Source organism: Psittacula echo, assembly GCF_963264785.1.
Source record: "Psittacula echo genome assembly, chromosome: 4".
In the NCBI taxonomy this organism is placed as follows: domain Eukaryota; kingdom Metazoa; phylum Chordata; class Aves; order Psittaciformes; family Psittacidae; genus Psittacula; species Psittacula echo.
This window is the reverse complement of record NC_137738.1, coordinates 103,930,025-103,957,218: the sequence shown is the minus strand read 5'-3', so window position 1 is coordinate 103,957,218 and position 27,194 is coordinate 103,930,025. Positions and strand designations below refer to the sequence as shown.

General features: G+C 37.9%; 1 protein-coding gene across 2 annotated transcripts in view; it reads right to left on the bottom strand.

Moving 5' to 3' along the window:
• The window catches only part of SUPT3H (SPT3 homolog, SAGA and STAGA complex component), a gene marked incomplete at its 5' end in the record, with an annotated part of 253,155 nt that overhangs the window by 116,907 nt on the left and 109,054 nt on the right, over positions 1–27,194 (bottom strand). For both annotated transcript variants that reach the window (XM_080616207.1, XM_080616208.1), the window contains one exon: positions 13,370–13,454. In XM_080616207.1, coding sequence (XP_080472333.1) covers positions 13,370–13,454 — 85 coding nt within the window. The remainder of the gene's footprint in view (positions 1–13,369; positions 13,455–27,194) is intronic.

The window sequence follows — 27,194 nt, the reverse complement described above, 5'->3', positions numbered from 1 at the left end:
TTTTTTCACAAGACTTTCCATTTTACCATGAATTCTTCATTGAAATATAGAAACTGTCCTTTCTTCTTCTTAGTCCTGTGCTCTTCTTCACGGTGACACCAATGGCCACATTCCACCTGTTTCATCATTATGCACCTACTTTCCTTGGCCCCATCTGTAATTCAATTTGGGAGCAACACATCTGCTGATTCTCACTCCATTTACTACTTCTTGATGGCTTCCCTGTCATCAGCACTTAATGTCCTGTAAAGCTACTTCCCAAACTCATTCTCCAGACCAGACCTTTCGCAAGCTCCAACACACCAGCCGCAGTTTCTGTTTCAAACTCCTCTGCCCCTTATTTCAATTTATTTCCATTCTCTTACTACTGAGCATGCTGAGTGAGGGTCATGGGATACTCTTCCAAACTTCTTCTACTACAAGTTTGTTTTCATATTTCTTTATTCCATTTCTTCAAACAACTCTTTTCTGAACCTCAGACTTCCTATTCCTTACTTGCAACCTGGGTTTCTCTTTTAGCTCCATATTTTTTTCTGCTACAAGACTATATGCATTCCTACAAAGTTGCACTTAGTTTTTGTTGCTGAACGCCTTCTCTTGTCATAAATCTCTGGCTTTTTTCCAACTCTGACCCACCTCAGTGGATGCATCATATCCTGCCTCTTAGTTTTCACTTATTCTTTGCTCTCTAATACTTTGCTCATTGTGTACAGATGTCCTCAGTGCTACTCTTCTTTTAAAGAAACCATACCTCAATCCAAGCTGTCTCTCCAATTTTTTCCTATTTCTTTCTCTCTCTCTTCATCTGTAAAAGCCCATATAACATGCAGTTTTCAGCTAATGCACAGACTTCCCTTCTTCTAACTCTGCCTTGGATCAGCTCCAACCTGACTTTCTATAAATCTCCTCTCTTAAAACTCTTCATATATGGCACACTACATGCCTCCTCCTGGCCAGAAATCTGGGCCTCCAGTATGTCTTGTATGTCTTTATGTTCTCTGTCTTTTCTGCTGCTTTTGACACTGTTAATTTTTTTTTTTTTTTTTTTTTTTTGATTGCTTCAAGGCTTTGGTCATGCGGAGGTATCTCTCAGTTGGGAGTTATCAGACTAAATATAGATGTCTACACCTGATCTGGCCACCCAAGGCATCACTTATAGTCACTAGACAGCAACTGTTCTGGGTCCAAATTCACCTCACCCTAAAAACAAATGCCTGAAAGAAGTCAAATAAATTATGTTTGATAAGTAACATTTCTCTCTATTGCCTCTATTCCTCCAACAGGCACACTATGACTGCTCCAGAGGAATATAAACTATTGATGGATAGTAACATAGTGTAGTATCTAATATGCCATGTGCACACAGAGAAGTACAATGCCTTTACCCAAGATATAAGTAAATGGCCAGTCCAAGTTGGTAGATTATATGACATAATTTAAAAGAAGCCTGTATGAAAAGAAAGCTATCTGATTTTGGGAATATTTATGTAAATCATAGAAACAACTACAGCACAGAGTTCACCGTACTTAAAAGTTAAATAATTCTGATTAATCAGTTTGACTGTAATGCATATACTTTTTTTGAGAGCATCGTCTCTTTACTGCTTGGTGCAGAACTCCTGACATGTTTCCTCAAATTTATTTCCTTTATGGCCTTCATTGACCAAGCCACTAACTCCATCACCTCATACAAAAAAATCTTGGACCAGCCACCATGCTCTTCTAAGCACCAATTATCTTAATAGCACAAGAATCTACAGATTTTGCAGGCAATGGGTGTAGAAGATGAGAGACATCTTTGGAGGGAAAACATCAGACTAAAGGAGTAGAATTAACATTTCACATCTGGCTAATACAGTTTACCAAAGTTTATGGGAAGAGAATGTTCTTATGGTCACATTCTGACTTGTTTCAGAAATGGGTAAGAACCAAGGGCTTCCTGAAAAGGAGACTGTCACTATGTGGGCATTCAGTGAATTGTCACTGCTGCCTGGTTTTCTCAGAAGGCAAGGTAGTAAGTGTATAGGAAACTTCAAACGCATATGACTTGGTGCGCTAAGGTAGCTGTTTTGTGCACCCACAGGAAAAGTCATGAAAAGAAGAAGGGAAGAATGATCAAATGATGGATAAGTTCAATATGCATTTTCTCTGCCTATTTTTCACTTTGCTATGGAACTCATCACTAAAATGCAATAATTTATTGATACTCCGAGACACAGGCACACAAAATTCTTAACATATTATCTTAAATAATGAAAGATCTTCTGTTATCTTCAGATACAGCAAAATCACAGGTATAAGACTTAGAGAATAACTTTTACTCTGTCAATTGTTGTTTTTGTCAGGAATGGGTTACAGTCCATACTTGGATTGCTCCATTTATTTGCAAGTCTGAGATAAAAGGCTGTTTGTCCTAGGTTTTGCGTATAACTTATTTTCTTTCTACTCAAGGACTGTGCTGCCATCAACACTCCTATCAGGTAGAACTTGTGGCTTGAAGATAAAAGAACACAGAAATAAAAAGCACTGACATCTCTCATGATTAAATATATACTGATCTAAGGGTTCCTGCTATTATCACTGTTATTCTTGGCCAGAGGCACTTGCAGACACAGAAGAGTTGTATTTGCCAAAACTAAAGCACTTAAATTTCAAGAAAACAAATTTTGCAGCGCTTCAAGAAGTAAAATAACTTTTGCCAAGTATTCCAGTAGTAGTATACTATCTGTTTTTCCAAAGTAAAATTGTTTTGAATGATGGCAACACCTTTGCATTCAGTTATTGTTTTCTTTTGCGGAAGGACAGAAATGGAACATGTTGACAGAAGTGGAGAACTTCAGTCTTCAAAGTTATCTATTAGTAACAAAAGTATAGTATTAGAAACTCAAGACCTCTGAACACTAGGTGTCAGTGTAAGAAATGGAAAAATATCAAAAACCTGTTGTTTCCAATCAGGTGGATTAGCTAAGAAACCAGAACCAGCTGTGACCACATTTCCTTGTAACTGCATAACACTGTTAACAAGCCAATCTTCCTTTAAAAAGTTATTCTGAAACTATCAGGTTTGCTTGAAATCAGATAATGTGTTTAAAAACTACAATGAACTTGCTCTGTTAAACACTCTGAAATGACCTTTAAGGTTTATGAGTTATATTTAAAGACCATGCAGAATTTTACACTACTCTTTTTTTGCCAGATATCCATAAATCAGTTTGTGTCTTTTGCAACTTAATGTTTACAGTTTTGTTTGACAGAATCAATGAAAAACGAAATATCAAAACCATGCAGCTAGTGCCAAAAGTCATAGAGGTGAGAAAGCTCTCACTTTACTTAAGAAGTCCAGATTCTAAATGTTTGGCTGGAATGTTAAATAACTACTTAGGACATGAAGAGTCATATCCCAGAAGTGTTTATCTCTCCTGATACAAATGATGATCTGGCATCATTATCTCAGGTACAGAGAAATATGTTTGATTGCCTTTATGTTCGTTCAGGTGAATCCATTCAGGATCTCAGAGCAAAAGCAGAAGGAATGTCACCTTCCACCAGGCACTGACAGTTGCCATAGTTGGAAAGCTATTTTAAATAAAGCAAACCAGATGATGAAAACAATAATTAAACGCCATTGTTTATTGGATTGCAAAGCTGATTTCAGAAATACACAAATGTTTCTGAAATTTAACTTGAGGTCCATCTTCCTAATGAAATATCTGCGTGTTGCACACAAATTGATAAATTTCAGATTCTTTTCACTTAATTTACGAATTGCTGCCAGAACCAGACTACCAGACGAGATGGGTCTTTGCGTGTAGATATGGACTTTACACACATCTTCATACACTAATAATATTCAATTTATATTATACAAACAAGTTAAAGAAAGAATGAAATCCTGAAGATCAGATTTCTATTTGACTTCTGAAGCTTGGGATGTCATTACAATTTTTCACAGACAGAAACAATGCTATTTCACTCCAGCCCAGCTGAATTATTTGAGACAATTTTTTAGGTCACGTCAAGAATATTCTTGGCAAAAGCTTGTTCAGCCATAAAAAATTTCCATAAAGGAGACTAGAGAGTGAAACTATTGAAAAATATTGATTTACCAGAATGCATTGTATTGTGTACTAAAAATCTAATGATTACTGTTCAACTTCTCAATTTTTTAAGTTGCTTTTTTCTAAAGAGTTAATCACCCAGAAGTTCATAGGGCTCCAGCAAAATAATAAGTGACATTAATGTAAGTAGCCAACACACACTAGACACTGTGTGTCTGTACATTGAATGTCTCAGCTCAGTTCAGCCAAGATTTTAATAGCTATTAATCTATGCTATACTCCTAGCAGTATATATAAAAATAAATAGAGGATACATTTGTCTTTTCGAAACTCAGGCTGGGATCAGCTTATCACCTGATTCATAGAAGCCCCACAAGCCAAGGTACTTAAGTACATATATATTCAAGAAAGGAACAGATTCTAAAGTCCCCATGAATGAAATTTCACATATATTTAATTCCTCTTGATCAACAGCCTAAATAGGAATTGATGTGTTAAGGGTGGGAAAACCAGACCTATACATATAGACACATATATATGAATGCATGTACAACACATGTAAATCTATGTCATTGTTATTAAAGGCCTAAAGACTTATATAGAAAATCAGTAAATACTGGGATTATAGCTGCCTGCACTACTTTCATTCTTGGTATTTTATATGCACTACACGACAATTATTAACCATTCATCACATTGCTTTTCTATTCAATTCAGTCAATGGTTTAGATTTTCTTCACTACTGAACACACTGCTACAGCTATGTGGGCACAATTATTAATTTCTTTCTGCTTGATTTTTTAAGGGTTCTTACTAAAAGTGTCTTAATTTTTTCCACTTTTTGGATCAGCGAAGTCCATCACCACTGGATGCTGAGTGGCATCTCTGCATGACCAGGCAAAAAGCAGCAGATCTGTCTCATAGCACATGTTGACTCTGCAGAAAGATTCATGGGAAAGAAAACATCTGACCAAGTCTGTTATAAAGTCTCTCATCTGAAAAGAAAGCACAGAGAGAGCCCAGAATCCCTAACTAGGACTCCTGAACTGCCTCCTGAAGTACATTCTGTGCTTTAGAATAAATGCATCTGAATACAACGAACAAGCAGTGTAGAAAACTTAGGACATGGCTTTTCATATAAATTATGAATGAAGAAAAGGCAAGACTACATCAAAAGTCAGATAAGAGATTTTATATTATTTGCAATTAAATTTTTCCTTCTGCTTAGAAGACATTTTATAATACTTTAATATAGTAAAAATAAAATACTGTTCATTTGCCCAAGTAGAGCCAATCAAGAAATATTAGAAAAGAAAAAAAAAATTATTATTTATTTTTTGTTTTTTTTAAGAAATTGGGAAAACGGTATCTTATGTCTGATGTGAGCCTTTCTAAATCAGTGTCCTCTTCACCCACGAATAACAGACACACTGTCACTGAGGTCCTTTGGTACAGGAGTCAAAGCATATGATCTCTATAAAGTGGTTACTGAATGCATTGAGTCTATTTAAATTTCTTCAATGTACAGAAAAAAGGAATAACAAAACCTATTCTACACTATTCTGTAAACTGAACAAAAAAGTTTTTTTTTTAAAACAGCCCTTCCTTTTAAAGTCATAAATATTTAAAAAAATTAAATAATACAAATGGCCCCAAAACAATCTTGAGAATGGTGACCACAAAAATTAATGTCAAACCTGCTATTTCCATTCAAAACAAAAACAAAGGAGAAAAACCACCCCAACTCACTCCTACCAATGTAATAACATAATCTAAATACTGATCACATTTAAATGATGAAAATGCACAGAGAACAATTAATTACCGCTTGCTAGAGGTAAAGTAACTTCTCTTTCATCTCACGTGGGAAATGCTAACAAATGTACACTGCTGGTACCCAGAGAATTTTTTATATTACAGACTTATTTTCCAGTTTGATTTCTTCCAGGGCAGGTGTGCCATGTGTTTGCTGCAAATGCGTGTTGTTTAATTTACTCTACAGTAGGAACAGAACGAATAGTCGATGGATTTTTCCCAGATGGTTTTTGTGAACTCCTTTATCCCATTCATGTAAACACACAGCGTGTTCCGGTTTGCTGAGTTGTATATACACCCTGTGACTTACTACGAAGTCTGAACGTTTAGCTAGCCAGAAGATTGTTTCCATCCTGTGATTCATTAGGTCCCTATGGTACCCTCGACTTCCTTTATTTTGTACAATCACAAATTATATTAGTTTGTCTTATTTTGATAACCCCTCTAATTAATGTCCTGCACAGGAAACTTTATTACTGTTTTAAAACAGACTCATAAAACAAGGACTTTTCCCGTTACTACAGTGGCATAAGTGACAGTTGCATATAACTTTGGGATCAAGAGTGAACAGTGCTTCGCACTGTTTGTTTTTATCAGTGGGCAATTTCTGTTAATGAATAAACTGGTTTCAATTCTTGCTTTTTTAAAAGGAAAGTCAGAAATTCTACAATTATGTGTATAAAGGTCACAAGTCTAAACAGTTCAAAAATGCAGGAAACAAACCTGGGCCTGTATGACTTCAGAATAGCATAGAGGTTACATACATTAAAATGACTAATCCAGCTTGTGAATGAATAACGAGTGTGATTTGGTTTTAAAAAAAACACCTGTAGGAGCAGGCTGTAAACAACCAAGTTCTAGCCTCATTCCTGCTTAAATCATCATTTTTCCTACTCCCCCCTCCAAATGCCATTGTCTTTTTCTTTGGATAGGCAATTGAAGGTGAGCTTTCCCTCCTCCTTTAATTTTAAGCTGCAATGAAACGGTGAATGGCTGCAGGGATAAAGCTGGGAAGCAAAGAAAGCACAACACATTCCTCCAGAAAATGTACAGCCCTTTGAAAACAAAAACTTCACGCTGGTCATGATTAAGTAGAATCATAGAATAGTTAGGGTTGGAAAGGACCTTGAGATCATCTAGTACCAACCCCCCTGACATGGGAAGGGACACCTCACACTAAACTATGTCACCCAAGGCCTCATCCAACCTGGCCTTGAACACCGCCAGGGATGGAGCATTTACAACCTCCCTGGGCAACCCATTCCAGTGCCTCACCACCCTCTCAGTAAAGAATTTCTTCCTTAGATCCAATCTAAACTTCCCCTGTTTAAGTTTGAACCCGTTACCCCTTGTCCTGTCACTACAGTCCCTGATGAAGAGTCCCTCCCAAGCATCCTTGTGGGCCCCCCTTCAGATACTGGAAGGCTGCTATGAGGTCTCCACGCAGCCTTCTCTTCTCCAGGCTGAACAGACCCAACTTTCTCAGCCTGTCTTCATACGGGAGGTGCTCCACTCCCCTGATCATCCTCGTGGCCCTCCTCTGGACTTGTTCCAACACTTCCATGTCCTTTTTATGGTGAGGACACCAGAACTGCACACAATACTCCAAGTGAGGTCTCACAAGAGCAGAGTAGAGGGGCAGGATCACCTCCTTTGACCTGCTGGTCACACTCCTCTTGATGCAGCCCAGGATACAGTTGGCTTTCTGGGCTGCGAGTGCACACTGAAGCCTCCTCACGTTCATTTTCTCATCAACCAACACCCCCAAGTCCTTCTCTGCAGGGCTGCTCTGAATCTCTTCTCTGCCCAACCTGTAGCTGTGCCTGGGATTGCTCCGACCCAGGTGTAGGACCTTGCACTTGGCATGGTTAAACTTCATCAGGTTGGCATCAGCCCACCTCACAAGCGTGTCGAGGTCCCTCTGGATGGCATCCCTTCCCTCCAGCGTATCAACCGAACCACACAGCTTGGTGTCATCGGCAAACTTGCTGAGGGCGCACTCAATCCCACTGTCCATGTCACCGACAAAGATGTTGAACAAGACTGGTCCCAACACTGATCCCTGAGGGACACCACTCGTTACCGGTCTCCAGCCGGACATGGAGCAATTTGACCACAACTCCTTGCGTGCGGCCATCCAGCCAGTTCTTTATCCACCAAGTGGTCCACCCATCAAATTGATGTCTCTCCAATTTAGAGACAAGGATGTCATGTGGGACAGTGTCAAAGGCTTTGCACAAGTCCAGGTAGATGACGTCGACTGCTCTGCCCCGTCCATCAGTTTCGTAGCCCCATCATAGAAGGCCACCCAATTGGTCAGGCAGGATTTCCCCTTAGTGAAGCCATGCTGGCTGTCACCAACCACTTCCTTGTTTTTCATGTGCCTTAGCATGCCTTCCAGGAGAATCTGCTCCAAGAGTTTGCCAGGCACAGAGGTGAGACTGACTGGTCTGTAATTCCCCGGGTCATCCATTTTCCCCTTCTTGAAAATGGGGGTTATATTTCCCTTTTTCCAGTCATCGGGAACTTCACCTGACTGCCATGATTTTTCAGATATGATGGCCAGTGGCTTAGCAACTTCATTCGCCAGCTCCTTCAGGACCCGCGGATGGATTTCGTCAGGTCCCAGTACTTAGCATCTTATATCAGTAAACTTACCCTTATGCTTGTCTCTGTATTTCCACCATTCCTTTTCATAGTTGTGGCAAATGCTTACCCAATCTTTATTTAAATCCCTACTAGAAAAGACAAGGGATGGATTTACTATGGACTTATTGAAGACCGGACACACTGCTGAACCTCTGCATCTCACTGTGTTTTACCTATGAATTATAACCACAATTTAAAATAATCTACATATACCAATATAAATTATTCACCTGCAGACCTGTATTTTGAGCTCTGGTTAAAACCAAAGGGTTGATTCTGAATTAACTCTATTATTTGTGCAAAAGACATTTAATTTCCAATAGTAATAAAGCCAGAAAAAAAACTATGTGTACAGGAAAAATGTTCATATATGTATATATATGTAACATGAGACCCTAATCATGCTCCTACAAACGAAGCAAGAGTAGAATGTCAACAAATACTAGTTAGAAGCACAAGATGTATGTAATTAAATTCTTCCATAGGAAGATAAGTGATGAAAAAAATCCCAACAGATATCATATATAACATAACTCTAGGCAATTGAAGTTCCTTTAAGTTAACACTATTGCATTCTAAAAGGCCAACCGAGTGGGCTTGACTTAAATCATTTGATATCAATTGAAGAGATTAAAGTCCATGCTCTAGCAGACACACATTAGCTGACAGGGGTAAACCACAACTCTATCAACATGAATTCTATCATTCATGACAGTCTCCAGAAAGATACCACATTTTACAAAGGATATTAGTGGATAAAACATTTAAAAGATACAGTCTAAAGCTGTTGCGATGTGCTGTGGCCTTCCCCCTAAGCACCAGTCTTTTATGGACAGATAAGGCTACTTACCAGTAGGTAGGAACTTTTGGGCTGTGCTGTTTATAAGCATATCTGTACTCTGTATTCTTCATAGTCCCTTGCTGAACTTTGTGCTACTGCTAAAATGTCTTCTGCTTTGTAAAAAAAAAACCTTATCTCTTCTCAGAAGCCATTTGATAGCTCAGAAACAAAATATAAAGGACTGAAGTTCACATCTAGTGCTAACCTGAAAACCCAACTTCTGTGAAAGCAGGTGTCTGTACTACTAATACCATATTCAACATGCCTAGAGAATAAATTGATAGTAGTTCATTCTGATAATAAATGCCCAGCAATAAATGCCCATCAATACATTCCCAGCACAAGGAGTTAACTCCTCAATAGCCTTTTTGATTTAGGTAGTATATCATGCTCTTATCTTCTCTTAGCCTTTGAATGTGACATCTGAAGGATGAATGTGGAGCTATGGCCCTACCAAGAGAACATACTAAGAAATGAGGATTGCTGGACATGATGAAAGAATAAACTAAAAGAGGGCTTGTTTCACATCAAATGGTAAGTAATCTAAAGGCTTGACATCTTTTTGCATTCCCTGTTGAACCTTTTTTGTAGGCACAATTTTCCCTGTCAGAGACATCTGCTACTCATGCTTAACCATAAAGAACAATATAGTCTTGTTTGGAACCTCAAGTCTTAGCACATGTAAATACAGACCTCGGGGTAACATTAAAGCATCTATAAATATATATAGATCAGTTACTAAACAAACACTGTCAGTCGATGAATTTGATTTCACATTAAAATGTAAATTCATTGTGCTCTTCAAATACATTATGCTTGATGCCCCATTCCTGGAAGTGTTCAAGGCCAGGTTGGAAGGGGCTTTGAGCAACCTGGTCTAATGAAAGGTGTCCCTGCCCATGGCAGGGGGTGTGGAACTGGATGAGCTCTAAGGTCCCTTCTAACCCAAACCATTCTGTGATTCTTTGAAAAAAATGTACTGAATTTTTTTGTTCTATTTTGTTTGATTTTGCTTGATATGCAAATAACAATACATATATTATAATTACAATATATGCAAAAAAAGTCAAACTGATGCTAGCATTCTGACACAAATTGGATGGAATATTTCTCTCAACTTTTATGCCTGTCTCCTAGATATTCAAACCCCAGCCAGCTGTCAAAGGGTTCTTTTAGTTGTCAGCTGATGAAATAAATTCCTCAAGAGATTCATCTCATCTAACTTGGAAACTGATTTTAGGATTACATGTATCCTCCTCTGGAGATGCTCATTTCCTTCTACACATAGGTATATACTTTTAGCAGAATTTCACTTAATGTAAAACAGTGTACATATTGTTCAAAATACACACAAAATATCAATCATAAAATGTGATGCAGACTTTAAAAACACTGCCTTACAAGAATTTAACTTGTTAGTGCAGTCATCTGCTATAGCAGCCGGACCTCATGAAGTATACAGTGGCTTGAAGCAGCAACTGTATAAATCTGTCCAAACCAGACCCTGATTTAATGGAGTTCAGATCAACTTTGAAAACAGGGAGCTAGAGCTATAAACCTGCAAGATATCAAAAGTCAAACAATCAAGGTTAATCACACTGGCAACTTACTTTTTAATTCAGAAGCTCAAACCTGGACTTAATCAACAAGTACAAGCTCTTCTCACAAATGTTTACATTGAAAGATGTATGTAATGTGCCAGATTTATTGCAGGCATAAAAGTAACTTCTATGCTTTTAGCCTTATACATGTATTATGGATGGCGAAATGAACATGAATTTTAAGAAGAAATCATTAAATTACATAACGAGGAGTGTTTACTCCATTAGTATAAGAAATAGGACAAAATCCAGGTAGTAAGCAATAAATTTATATCTGCAGTCAGCTTCAATTATAGAAATAGTTTATTTCTTGTACTGAATATACACCCACATGAACACCTATATATAAAGTGAAAATTTAATATAACTACGTAGTAACAGCTCAGTAAGGATGTGCAGTTATTAAGGATGACAAATGTGCAAAAAAACCCTATCAGAACTCTGGAGCATGTAAAAAGCTTCTGATTTAAGAGTTCCGGCATGTGAATGTCAGAGGTCAAAGCAATGAGCTATTAAAGATACTTTCACTTCCTCAAAAATAAAGTGCTGAACTGGGCTCAGAGGGGAAAGGTTAGAAAAGCTGTTTATCTGCCACTCTGTTCCCATTCTTTCTTCTGTCAGAAAATCGTACATGTCCCTACACCCCACACAGGGTTAGCCCTGGGTCACGGTCATTCCCCAAGTAAGTGCCCGCATTTGATTTAAGTACAAAGACCACACGGCTGCAGGTTGCCTTTTCTCAAAACACACATTTGGATGTTAAGCTCAGCTCAGCTAAGCCTTGGTGGGACTTTAAAGCAGACTCTTCACCACTTTACTGCTAAAGGAAGAGTGAAGCCACGGGCATTAGTTTGCATAAATTAAGGAGGTCATTCATTAACAAAAAGGAAGTGATATTTTGTAGTAGACAGAGCTAGAATAAGAATTACAAAGCATGTTTAACCAATGGGAAACCTGCAGAGAGGGGAGACAGGTTGTGTCCTCACCAGAAGCCATAGGGCATGCTCGGGACAGACAGAGGAACATAATAAGCAAAGAAACCACAGCACAAAGGTGCCAGGAGACTGCAGAGAGGGATACACCACTGGTTTGAGGAAGTATAAGCAGAAAGAAACTGCCCGGAGCTGAAGAGACCCCACAGCAGTTGCTGTGATCCAGGAAGCCACTGAACAATTGCTGGATAAAGTGCAATGCTGAAGGAAAACACCTGTCTGCAGCTAAACAGTGGGCAGGGGGAGGTTTATTTATATAAATTATTTATTAATAAATTATTTATTTTAATTAAAAATATTTTACATATAATATACACGTATTATGTGTATATGCGTATATAAAATAGTATGCATATTATATATATATACATATATATATTTATAACATGTGGTCTGCCTCATTCTGAATTTTTTCAGCTTAGAGAAGTTTTTAATTATAGTTAATGTAGTAACAGAATCTAGCTTGAAACTTAAAAACCCTTCCAATTGCTGAAAGGGCTCATTATAGAGAAAAGATCTAGGAACTTGCAGCTCAGAACTCTAATGGATCCAGGGGCTCACCGTATGTGAATGCTAGCTATAATGCGTATTAGTATTATTTACATACAGTAGTTCCATGTAATGTCCACATACATACATGCTGGCAATTTTGTTTGAAGGATCACTATAATAAAAAAACCCAATATTTGCTACCTTCCCATACCATATGTCCCCTTCCCAAGCCACAGGTGGAATACAGGAGTACACCTTTCTGTACAAAATGTCAGATGGCAGATCATGCCATGGTGTAAAATACTGTCACTGATTTCTTAAAAGGTGATGTTGAACTTCAATTAAAAACCATTAAAAGATTTAAATTTTGAGCTGTTTCTGACAGACAAGATTTGAAACAGACTCATTCCTACAACCTTTTCATTGGTGTTCAATAACAAAAAACATTTGATATTTCTGTATTATTTTTGATAAAAATAAACCTATCAAATAATAAGAATATTAGAACATGTCAAGTAAATGAAGCATTAACACAGATACTAGAACATGAACAATTAGTAATGAAGTCTTCACATGACTTGCCAGTTTTTTCTTCTTAACAACTTGAAGTTTTAAACTAAAAAATACATCAGCTTTACTCTCAGGTTAGGTGATGTTGCAGGTATCAGAAATAGATATATATACACGTGTATATATATATATATATATAAGTATATAACTGTAAGCAAAGTGCATAATCTCTATCTGCAAGCCTAATGGTGAACTTTTACAGATTACCGAGGCCAGAACACCACCCTCGGCTTCTGTGTTTTATTTGTTTCTAAAATCAGAACAATCTGTTATTAGTCACTTGATCATGAAAATGTCATGTTGTTTCAAGGAGTTTGAGAGTAAAAACTACATTATCAGTTATGTTCTTACCAAATTTATCAGCTGAGTGTGGACAATGTCTTCCACCAGTACTGCAGTTTCATGGAGCGGCCTGCGAGCATCTCCCAAGGAAAACCTGCAAGAAAGAGGTTTATTGAAAGGTTAGGAAAATGAGTAAAAAAGAATAAAATAGGTGTTCTCCAGAAGAATAAAAAAACATATGAGTGATAGCAAGCTTAATTCACCTGTATGTACAGAAATGGATCACCCAGTATGGTGCAGGAATATAAACCAAAGTAATCTGATTAAAGGAGGAAAAGAGCGAGAATGTAAAGCATATGGTGTGAAAACATGAAAAATTGAGGAAACAGAAGAAAATCCAGTTTGTAGAATCATTTGAAAAAAAGTTGTAGTACTCCTGTGCTACCAGGAGTAATTCTGTATTCGCAACATCCTTTGATTAAAAAATATTTATTACCATATTACACTGGAATTTAAAATAATAATCGAAACATCACAGATTCAAAACAAGTGCTCATATACGATAAACTTTTTTTTTTTTGAGGTGCTTATGTACATTCACATTAAAATTTACGTTATTTTTTCATCTTATAAGGTATATAAAACCAAACAGGACCCAGATATCACAACCATTCTTACTTTCTGGCCTTTTAATATTGAAAAGTAATTTTTCTTTCTTCCTAAGTGTTAATATGCAAAATAAAACAACTGTGTGATACAGTAGTAACACCTGCTGCCAGCATTCTCATCTTGAATGTATTTTTTGTTCAGTTTTACTAAGCATTCCACATACAGAAATGAAAGGTTTTTGGTTTTCTTTTCTGAAGACAGCAAAGTGCAAGAACAAAACAGGATGCTGCCTCTGCATTGAGATGCATTCCCTGCCTGCGCTTCGAAGTCTCTCTCACGAGAGTCTCACATCAGTCCCCCTGAATGGCATGAGAAGCAGAAGAGATGCAATCAAGATGTAGCACATTGGTCTGAGAGGAGACAGATATCAAATCTTGCTCCTTTCTGATGCAAAAGGGTATGTCAGAGTTGATGCTGAAATGCGAAGAAGAGGGATGCAACAATCAGCGGCACTACTTGATTACATAGAAAATCAAGTTTCAGATGCGTCTACTGTCTTCCTCCCTTTCTTACATTCTTTCTACCTTCAAAGCTATTTCTATCTCAGTTTGCCTTCACTGTTTTCCCACGTAACTTCTGCCAACTTCTTTCCCACACACAGAAAACTAGATACTAACATGGTGGTTTCAGCAAAAAGTAAAAACCACCACACCTACCCACAGCCGCTTCCTTTTTCTCTGCAATGGATACAGGATTTTTTAGACATGAGAAAACTGTAAAGCTTTGATACTCGTTAACTGTATTTGTATAGCATTTGATATGCTTCTTGCTTCTAGGACAATATTCTTTACGATACCAAACACAAACTTTTTTTACTCCATTTTACTGCCAGAGGTAATAATTACAAATGCACAAGTAGTTAAATTAACAAACTTCTTCTTTTTTTTTTTTTAATCACTTTTGCCATTGTACTTCTCCATAGCAGAATAAACACTAAACTAACAGTCAGGGGTCTCCGATTTTTGCCAAGTTGCAGAATATAAGGTAGGTTAAAAGCCAAAAGAAAACCCTTAAAAAAAAGGAAACCAAAATTTGGTGCCATTGCCTCTGGGAACTGAAACCAAACTTGATGTTTTAATATCACTGACAAATTTCATTTCACATGTGCTTTGCTTTTAATGGTTCATTAGAGTCTTTTAAAGAACCTTCTGTTCACTAAAGTATAAACAAGTCTTCCTATGAAATGTACAAAAATTCTGTTGAAAATAGAAAAGAGCTGTTTCCCCATAGGTAAATACTGAAGAGGAAATATGTCAAAATATAACATTATCAGTGCATCAAAACAGCAAAAGGATATGGAAGACTGTCCTGATAATGAAAGCATCTACCCATTAGACATGTCATACAATAACAAAACCTTCTCAGAAGATCCGATTTCAAAGGTTTGTCTGTTTTAAGGAAACATTTTTACAAGGGGGTGATCAGCTTACCCATATTTTCACAGGAGGATTAAAATAGTAGCATGGAGTAAGAAAAGACTGCTGCAGCTCTTTTATTGTTTACTTTTAGCTTCTCTTTCTAATTTATTTAAGTTCCCGTAATAATGTTTCCAGGCTCATCAAAAGAGGAAATATCCAAGCCACTAAATGCCTACGTGAAATATCATGGTATGCTATGTGTAAACACACATGCACATACTTGGCTCATGTTAAGGTACGACTGCTACTCACAGTGGAGGGACCCACATTTGTACGAACCTCAAAATCTTGGGCAGCTACAGAAATAGATAAAACACTTTTTCTTGATGCATTTCTTGAGGGTTTAAATGAGTGCAAAAGGTACTGGTCCAGGCACAGCACAGCCTTGCTTCAAATACCCTGATGCAGAGCTCTCCAGGTGGCCAGACCACCAGGAGTGTATACTGCGGAGACAGAAAGCTGCTGCCATCTCCCATCCTCCACAGCCTTGCAAAGCTGTCCTGGCCAGAAAGGAAGTATAACCAGGGTGGCTGGGAGTGTGCTACGCTAAAATAAATAGTTTCCCTTACTGAGGCTTCTATGGGGTTCATACTATAACAAAGCTGCCCAACTCATATAGAATTTACCACCTTGAATAAATTTGATTAATGTATCTTAGGAAAAGTATAACAGCAGTGAGGCAGACTGGTGGGAAATAGGACTTCTTTTCTAGAAATCCATAACAACTTTCCTTTTCTATTCCTATATGAAAGATTTGCAGCAGTAGAGATGGTGCCTTCAGACATAAGGTGGTTTTGCGCATCTGAAGATCTTACACGGGACAAGCAGATATTGCTTGAATTCTTAGCAAAGATGTATTTATTTGCTCCTGCCTGCAACTGGGGCTATGGGTCATGGGATTCCACTTGCCTGCAATGCCAGCAGCAGGAGAGATCTGAGTGGGTGGGTGCACATTGTGTATCTTGGGCTGCATCAAAAGAAGCATGACCAGCAGGTTGAGGGAGGGGATTCTCCCCCTCTACTCTGCTCTCATGAGACCTCACCTGCAGTCCTGCACCCAGGTCTGGGGCCCCCAGCACAAGAAAGATATGGACCTGGTGGGGTGAGTTCAGAGACCACAAAGATGCTCCGAGGGCTGGAGCACCTCTCGTGTGAAGACAGGCTGAGAGCTGGGCTTGCTCAGCCTGGAGAAGAGAAGGCTCCAGTGAGAACTTAGAGCAGGTCCCAGAGCCTAAAGGGGCCTACAAAAAACCTGGAGAGGGGTTTTTTACAAGGGCCCGTAGGGACAGGACAAGCGGGAATGGCTTTAACCTGACAGAGGGGAGATTGAGATTAGACATTTGGAAGAAATTCTTCCCTGTGAGGGTGGTGAGGCGCTGGCACAGGGTGCCCAGAGTGGTTGCCTCATTCCTGGCAGTGTTCAAGGCCAGGCTGGACAGGACTTGGAGCAACCTGGTCCAGTGGAAGGTGTCCCTGCCTGTGCCAGGGGGTTGGAACTGGATGAGCTTTAAGGTCCTTTCCAACCCAAACCATTCTATGATTCTAAGCGGGAGCATAGCCTGAGTAGGATAATGATAATAGATTTGGGATCTATGTATCAATGTGGCCATAAATGTGGGATGGATACTGAAGAGACCAGAGGGTCTGTGATTTGGCTACTGGAGCGATCAGGAGGTCCACACCAGCTGATTGGGAGACTGTGGGGCCTGGGACTTGTTTGAGAGACCTGTTTGCATGGGTGTCTGAATATGAGCATTGAGACTTTCCAGTACTGAACGACTGAGGTTGAGGACACTGGATTCTGCAATTCCTAACTTAGGACATAAGTTGAAGTATCAGACTCAGACTAGGTGTGCCTGTGAATGCAAGTACTTGCACATGGAGAAAGACACATAAAAATATACTGATGAGAATCAAAAGAAATCAAAGGACTTTGGAAGGTGTTCAGGCAACAAGCAATGAGAACCTAGAGACACACACATAAGTGTATGTGTTTACACTTAACTCACACATAGACAACTACTTGCTGACATCTGAACCTGGCTGCCTGTCTCAGCAAGCTGATCCCCATCCTGCATTTTTATACAACCAACCAAGCAGAATATGACCAAGATATAAGTGCTCACAACATACAGAACCAGCTAATTCATTGTTACAAACTCAAACCCAGGCACGGATCCCATAAAATCACAGAGGACAAATCAACTACTGAATATATTTGGACTGGATAATATCTGGCTCACATCTCTGCAGTATTGTAAGAATACACAGTAAATTTGTCAGCTGTTTGGCAAGAATGCACTTGGAATACGCAGCAGCATATTAGTTCTCAAAGATGTTTCCACACTATAAGCAAGTGTCCTCCTAAATATATGAATTTTTGGATACCTGATAGGCAGGTGGTGACAAAGAAAATCAGTTTTACAGTCTGAGCACAAGAACATCCAGAAAACTTCCAGCAATTCAAATACCAGAAGGCCAAGCACTGCAAATAGTGAAAAATCAGTAAAAACAAACTTTGGAAAATCAGTAGTACAGCTTGTTGAAGTAATTCAGCTTTGTGCCATCAGACACTGACTATGAAGACATAAAAACAAGGAGATCTGGTCCCTTAGAAAAGAGAAAATTGGGAGACTACACATTTCTTCCTGATGACCATGGGAATGAGGCTATCAGTGCAGTAGATATCCCAGATAAAATAAGATTTGGACAGTACCTTTTTCAAAGTCTCAAAAGCTAAAGCTAGCTCTTCTCTCTCCATTTTGTTTGCCACAGCAGTTGCTGAACAAATTAGATACAAATAGAGTCTGAAAGGAAAGAGATAACGTGCCAAACCAGAAAACTGATTAGACGTACACAGGAGGACTCATTGTATGGAGAGCGGAAGAGGAACAAAACAGAATCTTAGAATACTTCTAATTTCTGTTAGGTACTTTATATCAGAGAGAGATGATGTGACAGATTGATGTTTTGTAGACATTGTTCCTTCCTAATACCATCAGTGAACCTAGTAAAGGGACACGAATTTAAAAATTAAACAATCTTGCTTGGTTTTTGGCTTAGCTTAATGAAAAAGGGAACAATTTAAAGCTTTGAGTTATGTTAACTAACCAGCATGATCTACCAGTACTTCCTGAAAAAAACCTGGAATTTATACTGCTATTTATATGTTTATCTGCCAAACAGGTAGCTTCCACCAAAGCCCATTTAAAAAGAAAAAGTAATCTTAATTCCAATCAGAGTTCATAGTTAATGTATTTATCTGCTTGGATTAATGAAGCCAAGTCTACATAGGTTTCATATGTCACACTGAACATAGTTCTTTACCAGGATACAAGAGATATAAAATAAAAACTCAAGTTGTAGCTGTGTTAGCTTTTCCTTTAAAGTTTAGAAAAAAATATGTTTAAGTTACAATAAAAACAAGCATTCAAAGCCTACAGCAATTTTAATACAGAAATTGCAAAAATTAGGGTAATTTTCCACTATTTTTCTGCCAAGTCCTTCAGTGGCTAAACTTGGAAGAAAATACTAGCATTTTGCAAGATGCAACTCTTGGAGATTCAGATTATCTTGTGCTGTTTGGTACATCAGTTATCACCCAGCAGTGGTTTTAAAAAGCTTGTGCAGCAACTTCTAAATAACTTACCTGCACTTTACCCCTTCACAGCTCCAGAGTTCCTTAACTCCACTTGCTCTGACAGGTTACAGCCCTACTGAGCAGATCACCCACTCGGGGCAAGACCAAGGCAAACGGCACTGCACGTACTAAGATGTGTTTGGCAGAATTAGACCAAGCTGTCATTTGGTCTGGCAGGAAGCAGGGATCAAATGAGAGAGTTCATTTCTCCATGGCTTTTGACTTGTTGGGAGTGTTTATCACCATCTTAACTGAATCTGCTCTCAACACTGAGGGGAATTGTCTTGAATGTGAAGAGGAAACCAGATATGGTGATTTAAGAGATATCACAGACTTCAGTTTGTGCAGACTGTATGCTCTATAATCAAGCAAGGTCTACACTAACATTGGCAAATACGGCTTCTCCATAGTACAGGAGTGGTGTAAACTTACCAAGAGCCACTTACCAAGAGCCCATTACAGAAAAGTACTAACAAATTTAAGTCCCAAATTACATAAAGACAAAGTATACAGGGTTTTTTACATTCTCATAGAAAGAACAGCCAAAAAAGTAAACTCTGGATATGTTGAGAGTCCAGTTTACTCCAGGATGGCACTCTTCTCTGCACTAACTTAAGAGCTCCAAGGACAAACAATGAGGTCTTCTATCTTCAGCTTCACTGAGCTGCCCCATGCTACAAAGATCACTTTAGGATGCAACTTTAGGAGAAGAGCAGAATAGCCTCATTTTCTAATATGAAGATTCAAGAGCCAACAGAGAACCTCACTGCTTTTTAAAATGAACCTATCTAATCTATGTGGTCAGCCTTTTGTCCACAGTCAATAGAGAACACAACAGGGTCACAATTCCCAATTTCACACAGTCCTCTCCAGAGGACATTGGAAATCATAATGTCTACATAGGTTCTTCTAGATACATTATATGCAAACTGTAAAACCTGAGAGCACACCTCAAATCTGGGTACTTCCTCCTGTCTATGTCAAATGACATGGATCATTTTAGGACATCGCCAAAATATGTCTCAGAACAACACACACAAAAACCTAAATTTTCTGAAGTTGACGGAGAGACATGGATGCATGAAGTGCCTACATTTCAGGCACTAAATTCAGCACCTTAATTCCACTCAGCATCCAGCATTTTTAACACCCTTGCCACAGACTGAAAATGGTCCCAAACCCTGCTTATATTTAAATAAGCATTGATGACACAAAACTAGGACTTGCTCATACATACACAGCTGCACAGACTAGGCAATTTGTATATTGAAGTAGATATATCAGTAGATATATAGATAACTGGCCATATAGTACACATCTAACTGGCTAACAGTCACTATGTTATTTTGCATATGAAGATGAGTTAATCGGTATTGACTTAAAAATCTCTTCCATATTGTTTGCTCTACCAGCTCATTTATATATGTCTGTCCCATCCCATGATCTCCTGTCCCTCTGTAATGCTTTAAGGTGTTACTGATAGCTTCTCTAACTCCTGAAGGGAGTCCATGCATTCTCCTTTCTTAGGCCTACACTTTGCTAGATAATTAGTCACGTTTTTGTGTCTAACAACTGAGGATGTATCTCACTACCCTGATAATGTGAACAACAGTAACTCCCTACTCTCCCACTTCTGTGAAGTCAAGAGAAGCTATAGGAAATTATTAAAATAATTACCATCTACTTATTCTGCAAGTGGAATTGTTCTCTTCACTTGTTTAAATACTGTAATATTAACTCTAAAAATCTGCTTACTAAACTATCGAATCTTTACTGAAAGGAATTCAGCTTAAGAAAAACGCTTTTTTCCAAAATGTGCATGACAGTGAGAAAAGCAAGCACAGGAAGAAACTGAGACAGCAGCTACAAAATGCTTTTTGTTGGGTTGGGTTTTTTTTATCTTTCAGTATAAAATTAAGCCGCGATGATGTCTGCAAATATTGGAAAAGCATAAATAACAAGAAGAGCAACATTACATAATACCGTTTAATTATTCAAAGGTACACAGTGACAATAGAAGGGATAAAATTTAGAAAAGGAACATTGAGAGCAAATTCAACGAAAAACATCTGAAAACAAGAGCTATAACCCTCCGTAATTATTTCAGAAGGCACAGAAATTTAACTGCTGGAATCAAGGAAAACTAAGCTTAACCAGGAACTGGGGGGTCTGGTGATGTTAAAAAACTACACAAAGAGAAATCTTGATTATGTGACTTAAAATACTTTAAAATAAGATCGCATTCGAAAATGGTATGTCACCCGCAGCTAACAGACTGTTGTTGGAACTCTGTATCTGCAGTCTGAAATAAGCTTCACTATTGCTTATAATTATTAAAATTCTACAATGAGGAAGAAAATTTATACTAAATAATTATTTTGAGTTTATTGAAAATGTGTTAATGCTTACTTAATGGTCTTAACTACAGATACTTCTTAGTTACTATGGTGGAAACATCCAAATGCATCAGTCCCGTTCATTGTACCACAGAGGAAAGATCTAAACAAGGTAAGATCTAAACAAGGCAAGACCTTTCTAAGAGTGACTTTGTTTACCTGAAAATAGAAGTAGCTTGTTTACACCATGAGTTTTTAAATGGTAAGGTCTGCCTGACAGCAGGATTAACAATGTCTAACATCTTGCCAAATGAAAAGTCCAATTCTTCTCACATAAAGACAAACCCTGTCCTCAGGGACACTCCCGTAAATCAAGAATAACACAAAATCCTCAGGGAATGCATTTCAGAGATGCTGAAGTCTCCCATCTCCATGGGAGGTCATTCAGCCTTGACTAAATAAAGTGTTTTGTTTAAACATGAACCTTCTGAATCATGTTCTTAAGCAGAACTTGAATGTTCCAATAACTTGCTGAAACCAAAAAACACCCAAAATTTTCCATTTAGAAAGGGCAAATTTTGTTAGTATAACAGCACAGTTTGGAACTACAACACTGTAATATATGCAGTAAGAAATTTGTGTCCAATTTCTGCCTTACTAATTTCATATTCATACCTGGAAAATTACTGTCCCACAGGACAGAAAAGGGAGGGAGAGTAGGAGGGAAGGGGAAAAAAGAAAATACCATTGTACCACTGCTACTCCATGAGTCACAGAAAAGGTAAGGCTAGAAGGGATATGTGAAGATACCTAGTCCAGTTCCCCTGCTCAAACAGGGCTGCGTCCAGTTTCTCCAAGGATGGACACTCCACAACCTCTCTGCACGTCTGTTCCCACACATTTAACCACCCTCACAGTAAAAAAATTTTTGCTTATGTTCAAATGGCATTTCCTGTTTCGTTCTGTGCTCACTGCTTCTTGTCCTATCCGTGCCCATCAGTGAAAAAAAGCCTTTATCTTCTTTACCCCCTCCCATCAGGTATTTATAAACATCTCCCTAAGCCTTCTGTTCTCTAAGCTGAACTGTCCCAGCTCTCTCAAGCCTCTCCTTGTGTGAGAGATACTCTAATTTCCTAATCATCTCAGTAGCCCTTCATTGGCTTGCTGCAGTATGTCCATGCCTCTCATGTACTGGGGAGTCCAGCAGCAGACCCAGCAATCCAGATGGGTCTCACTAGTGTTGAGCAGAGGAGAAGGATCACCTTCACCACCTGCCAGCAACATCCTGCCTAATGCAGCTCAGGATGCTATCACAAAGCACATAGCTGGCACATGCCCAAGTTGGTGTCCACCAGGACCCACCAAGGCCTTCTCTGCAAACCTTTTTTCCAGATGGTCAGCCTTGGTGGCTGGGTTTATTCCGCCCCAGGGGCACAACTTGGGATTTCCCTTTATGGAACTTCATGATGTTCCTGTTGGCCCATTCTTCCAGCCTCCTGTGGTCCCTCTGAACAGCAGCACACCCACCTGATCTATCAATCACTCCTCCCAGTTTTGCATCATCAACAAACTTTCTGTGGGTGCACTGTGTTCCATCATCCAGATCACTAATGAAGACATTACACAATACTGACCCCAGGATCAATCCCAAGGGTATACCACCAATAACTGGCTCCCAGATGGACTTCATGTTGCTGGCATCCACCTTTTAAACCCCACCCTTCAGCAGTTTTCAGCCTGCCTCACTGCCCATCCATTTATTTATTTCATCAGGTTGGATATCAGGACGTTACAGGAGATAGTGTCAAAAGCCTTGCTAAAAAGAAGGAAACAGCATTCACTGCTCTTACCTCTTACACTGTACCAGTCATTTCATCACAGAAGGGTATCAGGTTGGTCACATATGATTTCCCCCTTTGTAAATGTCTCCTCACAACTCCAGATCACCTTAACGGGCTCAGAAATGGTTTCTAGGATGATCTGCCCAGGGATCAAGGTGAAGATGACCCAGATCCTCCTTCTTGTCATTCTGGAGACAGAAATGGCACTTACTTTCTTCCACTCCTCAGTAAGGAACTCCCCACAGTTGCCATTACTTCTCTTCATGAGCAATATCGTACATAAAATCAAAGCAGAATACTGTATATTTTATTATTGGAAGAATAAATATGTAAATTAAAGTCCGATTTCAAGCAGAAAGTGGTGTAAGATTGTCTGTACTTAAACTTTTATGGGTATAGTTAAGACATGAAAAATGAATTCATGTATATAAAAACACAGCTTAGGAAATGCATTTGACTGAACTGTTTTAAAAATATTTTTCCTCCCCCATGGTCTATTACTTTAGGAACTGTCAATATGCAAAACATTGTCAATTTTGATGCAAGATGCTATGCAGATTTACCTCCAACAAACTATTTATAGATACGCATCTTTCAGGGTGAGTATGTCTACATTCCATCAAAACCTAATTTTCTGAGTTTTTCTAAAAGCTCTGCAGAATAATCTTTCTACATATGGTTCCACTGAACTAGCTTGGTTACTCTTTGTAAACTGCTGTAAGTACAATACCCATTGGCTGAGAATGAATGTGATTTTGTAAAATAAATAAATGCTAGAATATGGGCAGACTTGTAACATAGGTGCTTTAAAAAGTCCTATTTATTAATGAAAACCAAACAGATTTCACCCTGGTTTGTCTAGGGTTTCCTTTTTTTTTCCTCTTAGACTGTAGTAAACACTTCTAACTGCTGAAAATCAGCAGATTTATCCCAACACAAAGCTGCGGCAAGACCCCATTTCAGTACCATTGTGTACTAATCAGAATACACCAAATTCTAACAGCTAAGTGTCTTTAAACATAAATTAATTTTACAAATCCTTATGACTAGCAAAGGAAAAAGATATAATTTGTTCCAGTTGTATAACATAATATGTTCCATTTGCTCATTCACAAAGGGTGTCAGTTTTTCAGGAAATAAATGAGACAACTGTCTTTCTAGGCTATGCAGACTGGACTATGATCAGTCATTTCTGTTCTAGGAAAAAGTTCATCTCAACAATATACCCAAACACAAATGGAATTTAACAAAGCCAAGAGAGATGAATTTTCAGTCTGCTCTCCAGAGGACAGGGCGAAAAAGTGATGAGGAGAGCAGGAAGTCAAAACATCATTTCACTGTATATATACGTTATAAGTGTTAACCAAATGTGGAAATCCCTAGCTATTTGAAATCTGGATTAAAACCACAAGGCAATTTAAACTAATCCACAAGATACAAAATACGAAGATGAATGCTTTATGCTAATTTTTAGAGAAATAATATTCTTTTTATATTCTTCAAAATGTCAAGACCGTTTTTCATTATTTTAAAGTCATATCACTGCTTTATGAATGAGATCTTTGGGTATTAAATTATGATAATTATATCCAATTCTCAAATAACAACCTTCCGTATCAGGTGTTTACACATTTTGTGATGTTGTTTATTTTTTACTTTACTACCTTTCCTGAAGTCAATGCCTGGAGGAGAGAAGCAACTTGTCCACAGCTGGTCTGTGGGTGAAAAAAGACAAGATATCCCTCTATGCTCCCACTGCGGTGTGGTATAGGGCTCTACTGACAAATCAGGCTTTTCAAATTAGATTTATTTTAATAGTAAATTAGCAAATTAGATCTAATTTTAATAGGAAAACAAAATTATATGAAAAGTCCACCTATGCATCTATTCTCATTATTCATCTTTGCAGTACTTGTGCCAGAGAGATGTTACAGTACTCACTGTGATAATAGGTAGAAATATAAACAGATGTCAAAAAACATGACCTATCTCAAAAACATGGAAATATTTCAGACCAAAAGACATTACAAATGTCAGCATTTCTCATAAGCACTGTAAAACTTAACTATGAAATTAATATTTGCAGCATTTCTAGATTATTTTTTTTTTTAATATTATATCCATTAAAAAAAACCTGCTGTAAAATTTGACTTTTGGATCATCAGTGGTCCACAGATCATAGCTTGGAAATCTGTGCTCTTACAGTTGACAACTCAGGGTGATGGCAGTTCATGCCTTTTACAACTAATGAAGCATCACAACCTACCAATTACCAAAAATCAAATCCACCCCAAACTGTTAGAGTAGTTACTCTGTGTTATCACTGAACCTGTGAGTGAAAAATAGAGACAGAAATTATTTCCCCACTAGGCACAAATAAAATATATCCACAAAGAAGGAGATATGCATGCACAATGATTAAAATACAGAATAATTCCTTTGAACAGTCAAGTTTAATTGAAGTTTAACTTCAGAATGCACTGAACACACCAATACTCTCATTTTTTCTGAAAGTAAAATTCTGTCATAAGATACCTTGATTTCAATAAAAAAGACAATGCTTTAAAAGAGTATTTTATTTCAGAAATGAAAACATTCAACCTTCTCCCTAAAGTAAGAAACTGGAAGTTCTGTGATAAAATCTTTTTCTGGAAAGTCAGTGCAATTTCATATCAATGGCGTGCGCTTTTTCCTGCTTTCAAATGGATTACTTAGATGTTTTAAAATGTTATAACCCACAATAATCTGTTCCAGGCACCAACGAAAAGGAAGAAAAAAATTACAGAAGTCAAGATGTCGCCTGGAAGCACTTTATGGCAAACATTATAAAGATAACACAGAGCAGAGAAGCTCTGCTTCAATCCATTATAAATACCCCATTCTTCTTAAAATCACAAAAATGTATTTATAGTAAAGAACTCTTACAGGCTTTTTCCTCAGAAGACTTCATTTAAGTGCAATTTGGCAGAATTTTTGGAACGAGAAAAGAAGAGTTTTGTAAAATATTGATGTTTTACAGTCACCCTAGTCTTGATCTACTTGCTACAAAAACAAAAGCAAGGACTTTGGAAGATGACCACATCCGTGTCTGCTAATTACACTTTAGTTTTTCATTTTATCCGAAATGTGCTCTCTAGCAGTTATCCTATAGTGAGCACAGATACTAAATCATCACTTTGACACTTAATGCCTCACTAAAAACATAAGTTTTCTTATTTTATTACTGACACAATGTATTGTTTATTGAAAGATATGGGATTAAAAAAACAAACCGAACTAAAACCAAACAAAAAACAAAAGGTGAAAATACTGGCAAAGATAGTCCTGTATACATAATCTATAGATCAAAGCTCTATTTTCTCATATGTCCAAGTGGAGGCATAGATAGTTACCCTTTCTTCTTTAACACCAGGTTCCTCACAAGACTTCAGGATGGGGGTGTACACAGAAGCAATAGGCTTACACAGACTCCCATGTGCACTAAAATTATTAAATGATTACTTTGAGTGCAGTAATGATCAAAAGGAAATAAGAAGCAGCTTTCTTAGATGTCTCAAAAAGAAATTGCTCTTTTTTTTCAATAAATGTGGCTCAGTTAAAAGTAGGAAACAGAAGATACAAATATCCGCAGTTCAGAGAGATTTTCTCCTAGGCAAATTAGGGTTGAAGCATAAGCGCTTCGAAGTCTTCACTCAAAAATTGAATTTTCAAAATTATGAAAAATATTTAGTTTGCAAAGGCCAGAAGCAAAATTACAAGTATCAAATACGGACTGTCTGTTTAATAATAATAATACAAGAACACTAAAAAGAAGGATCCAAAGTTATAGTGCATGTCCAAGCTATGAGCTAAGAATAAAAGACAAAAAAGGGGACAAATATCACTCTTGCAGGGCTCAACAGAATATCATGTGAAATAAATGCACCGTTAATTATTTCACTGTATTGATGGTAGTCCAAAAGGGGTCAGTGTAAAGGACAATTTGGTATC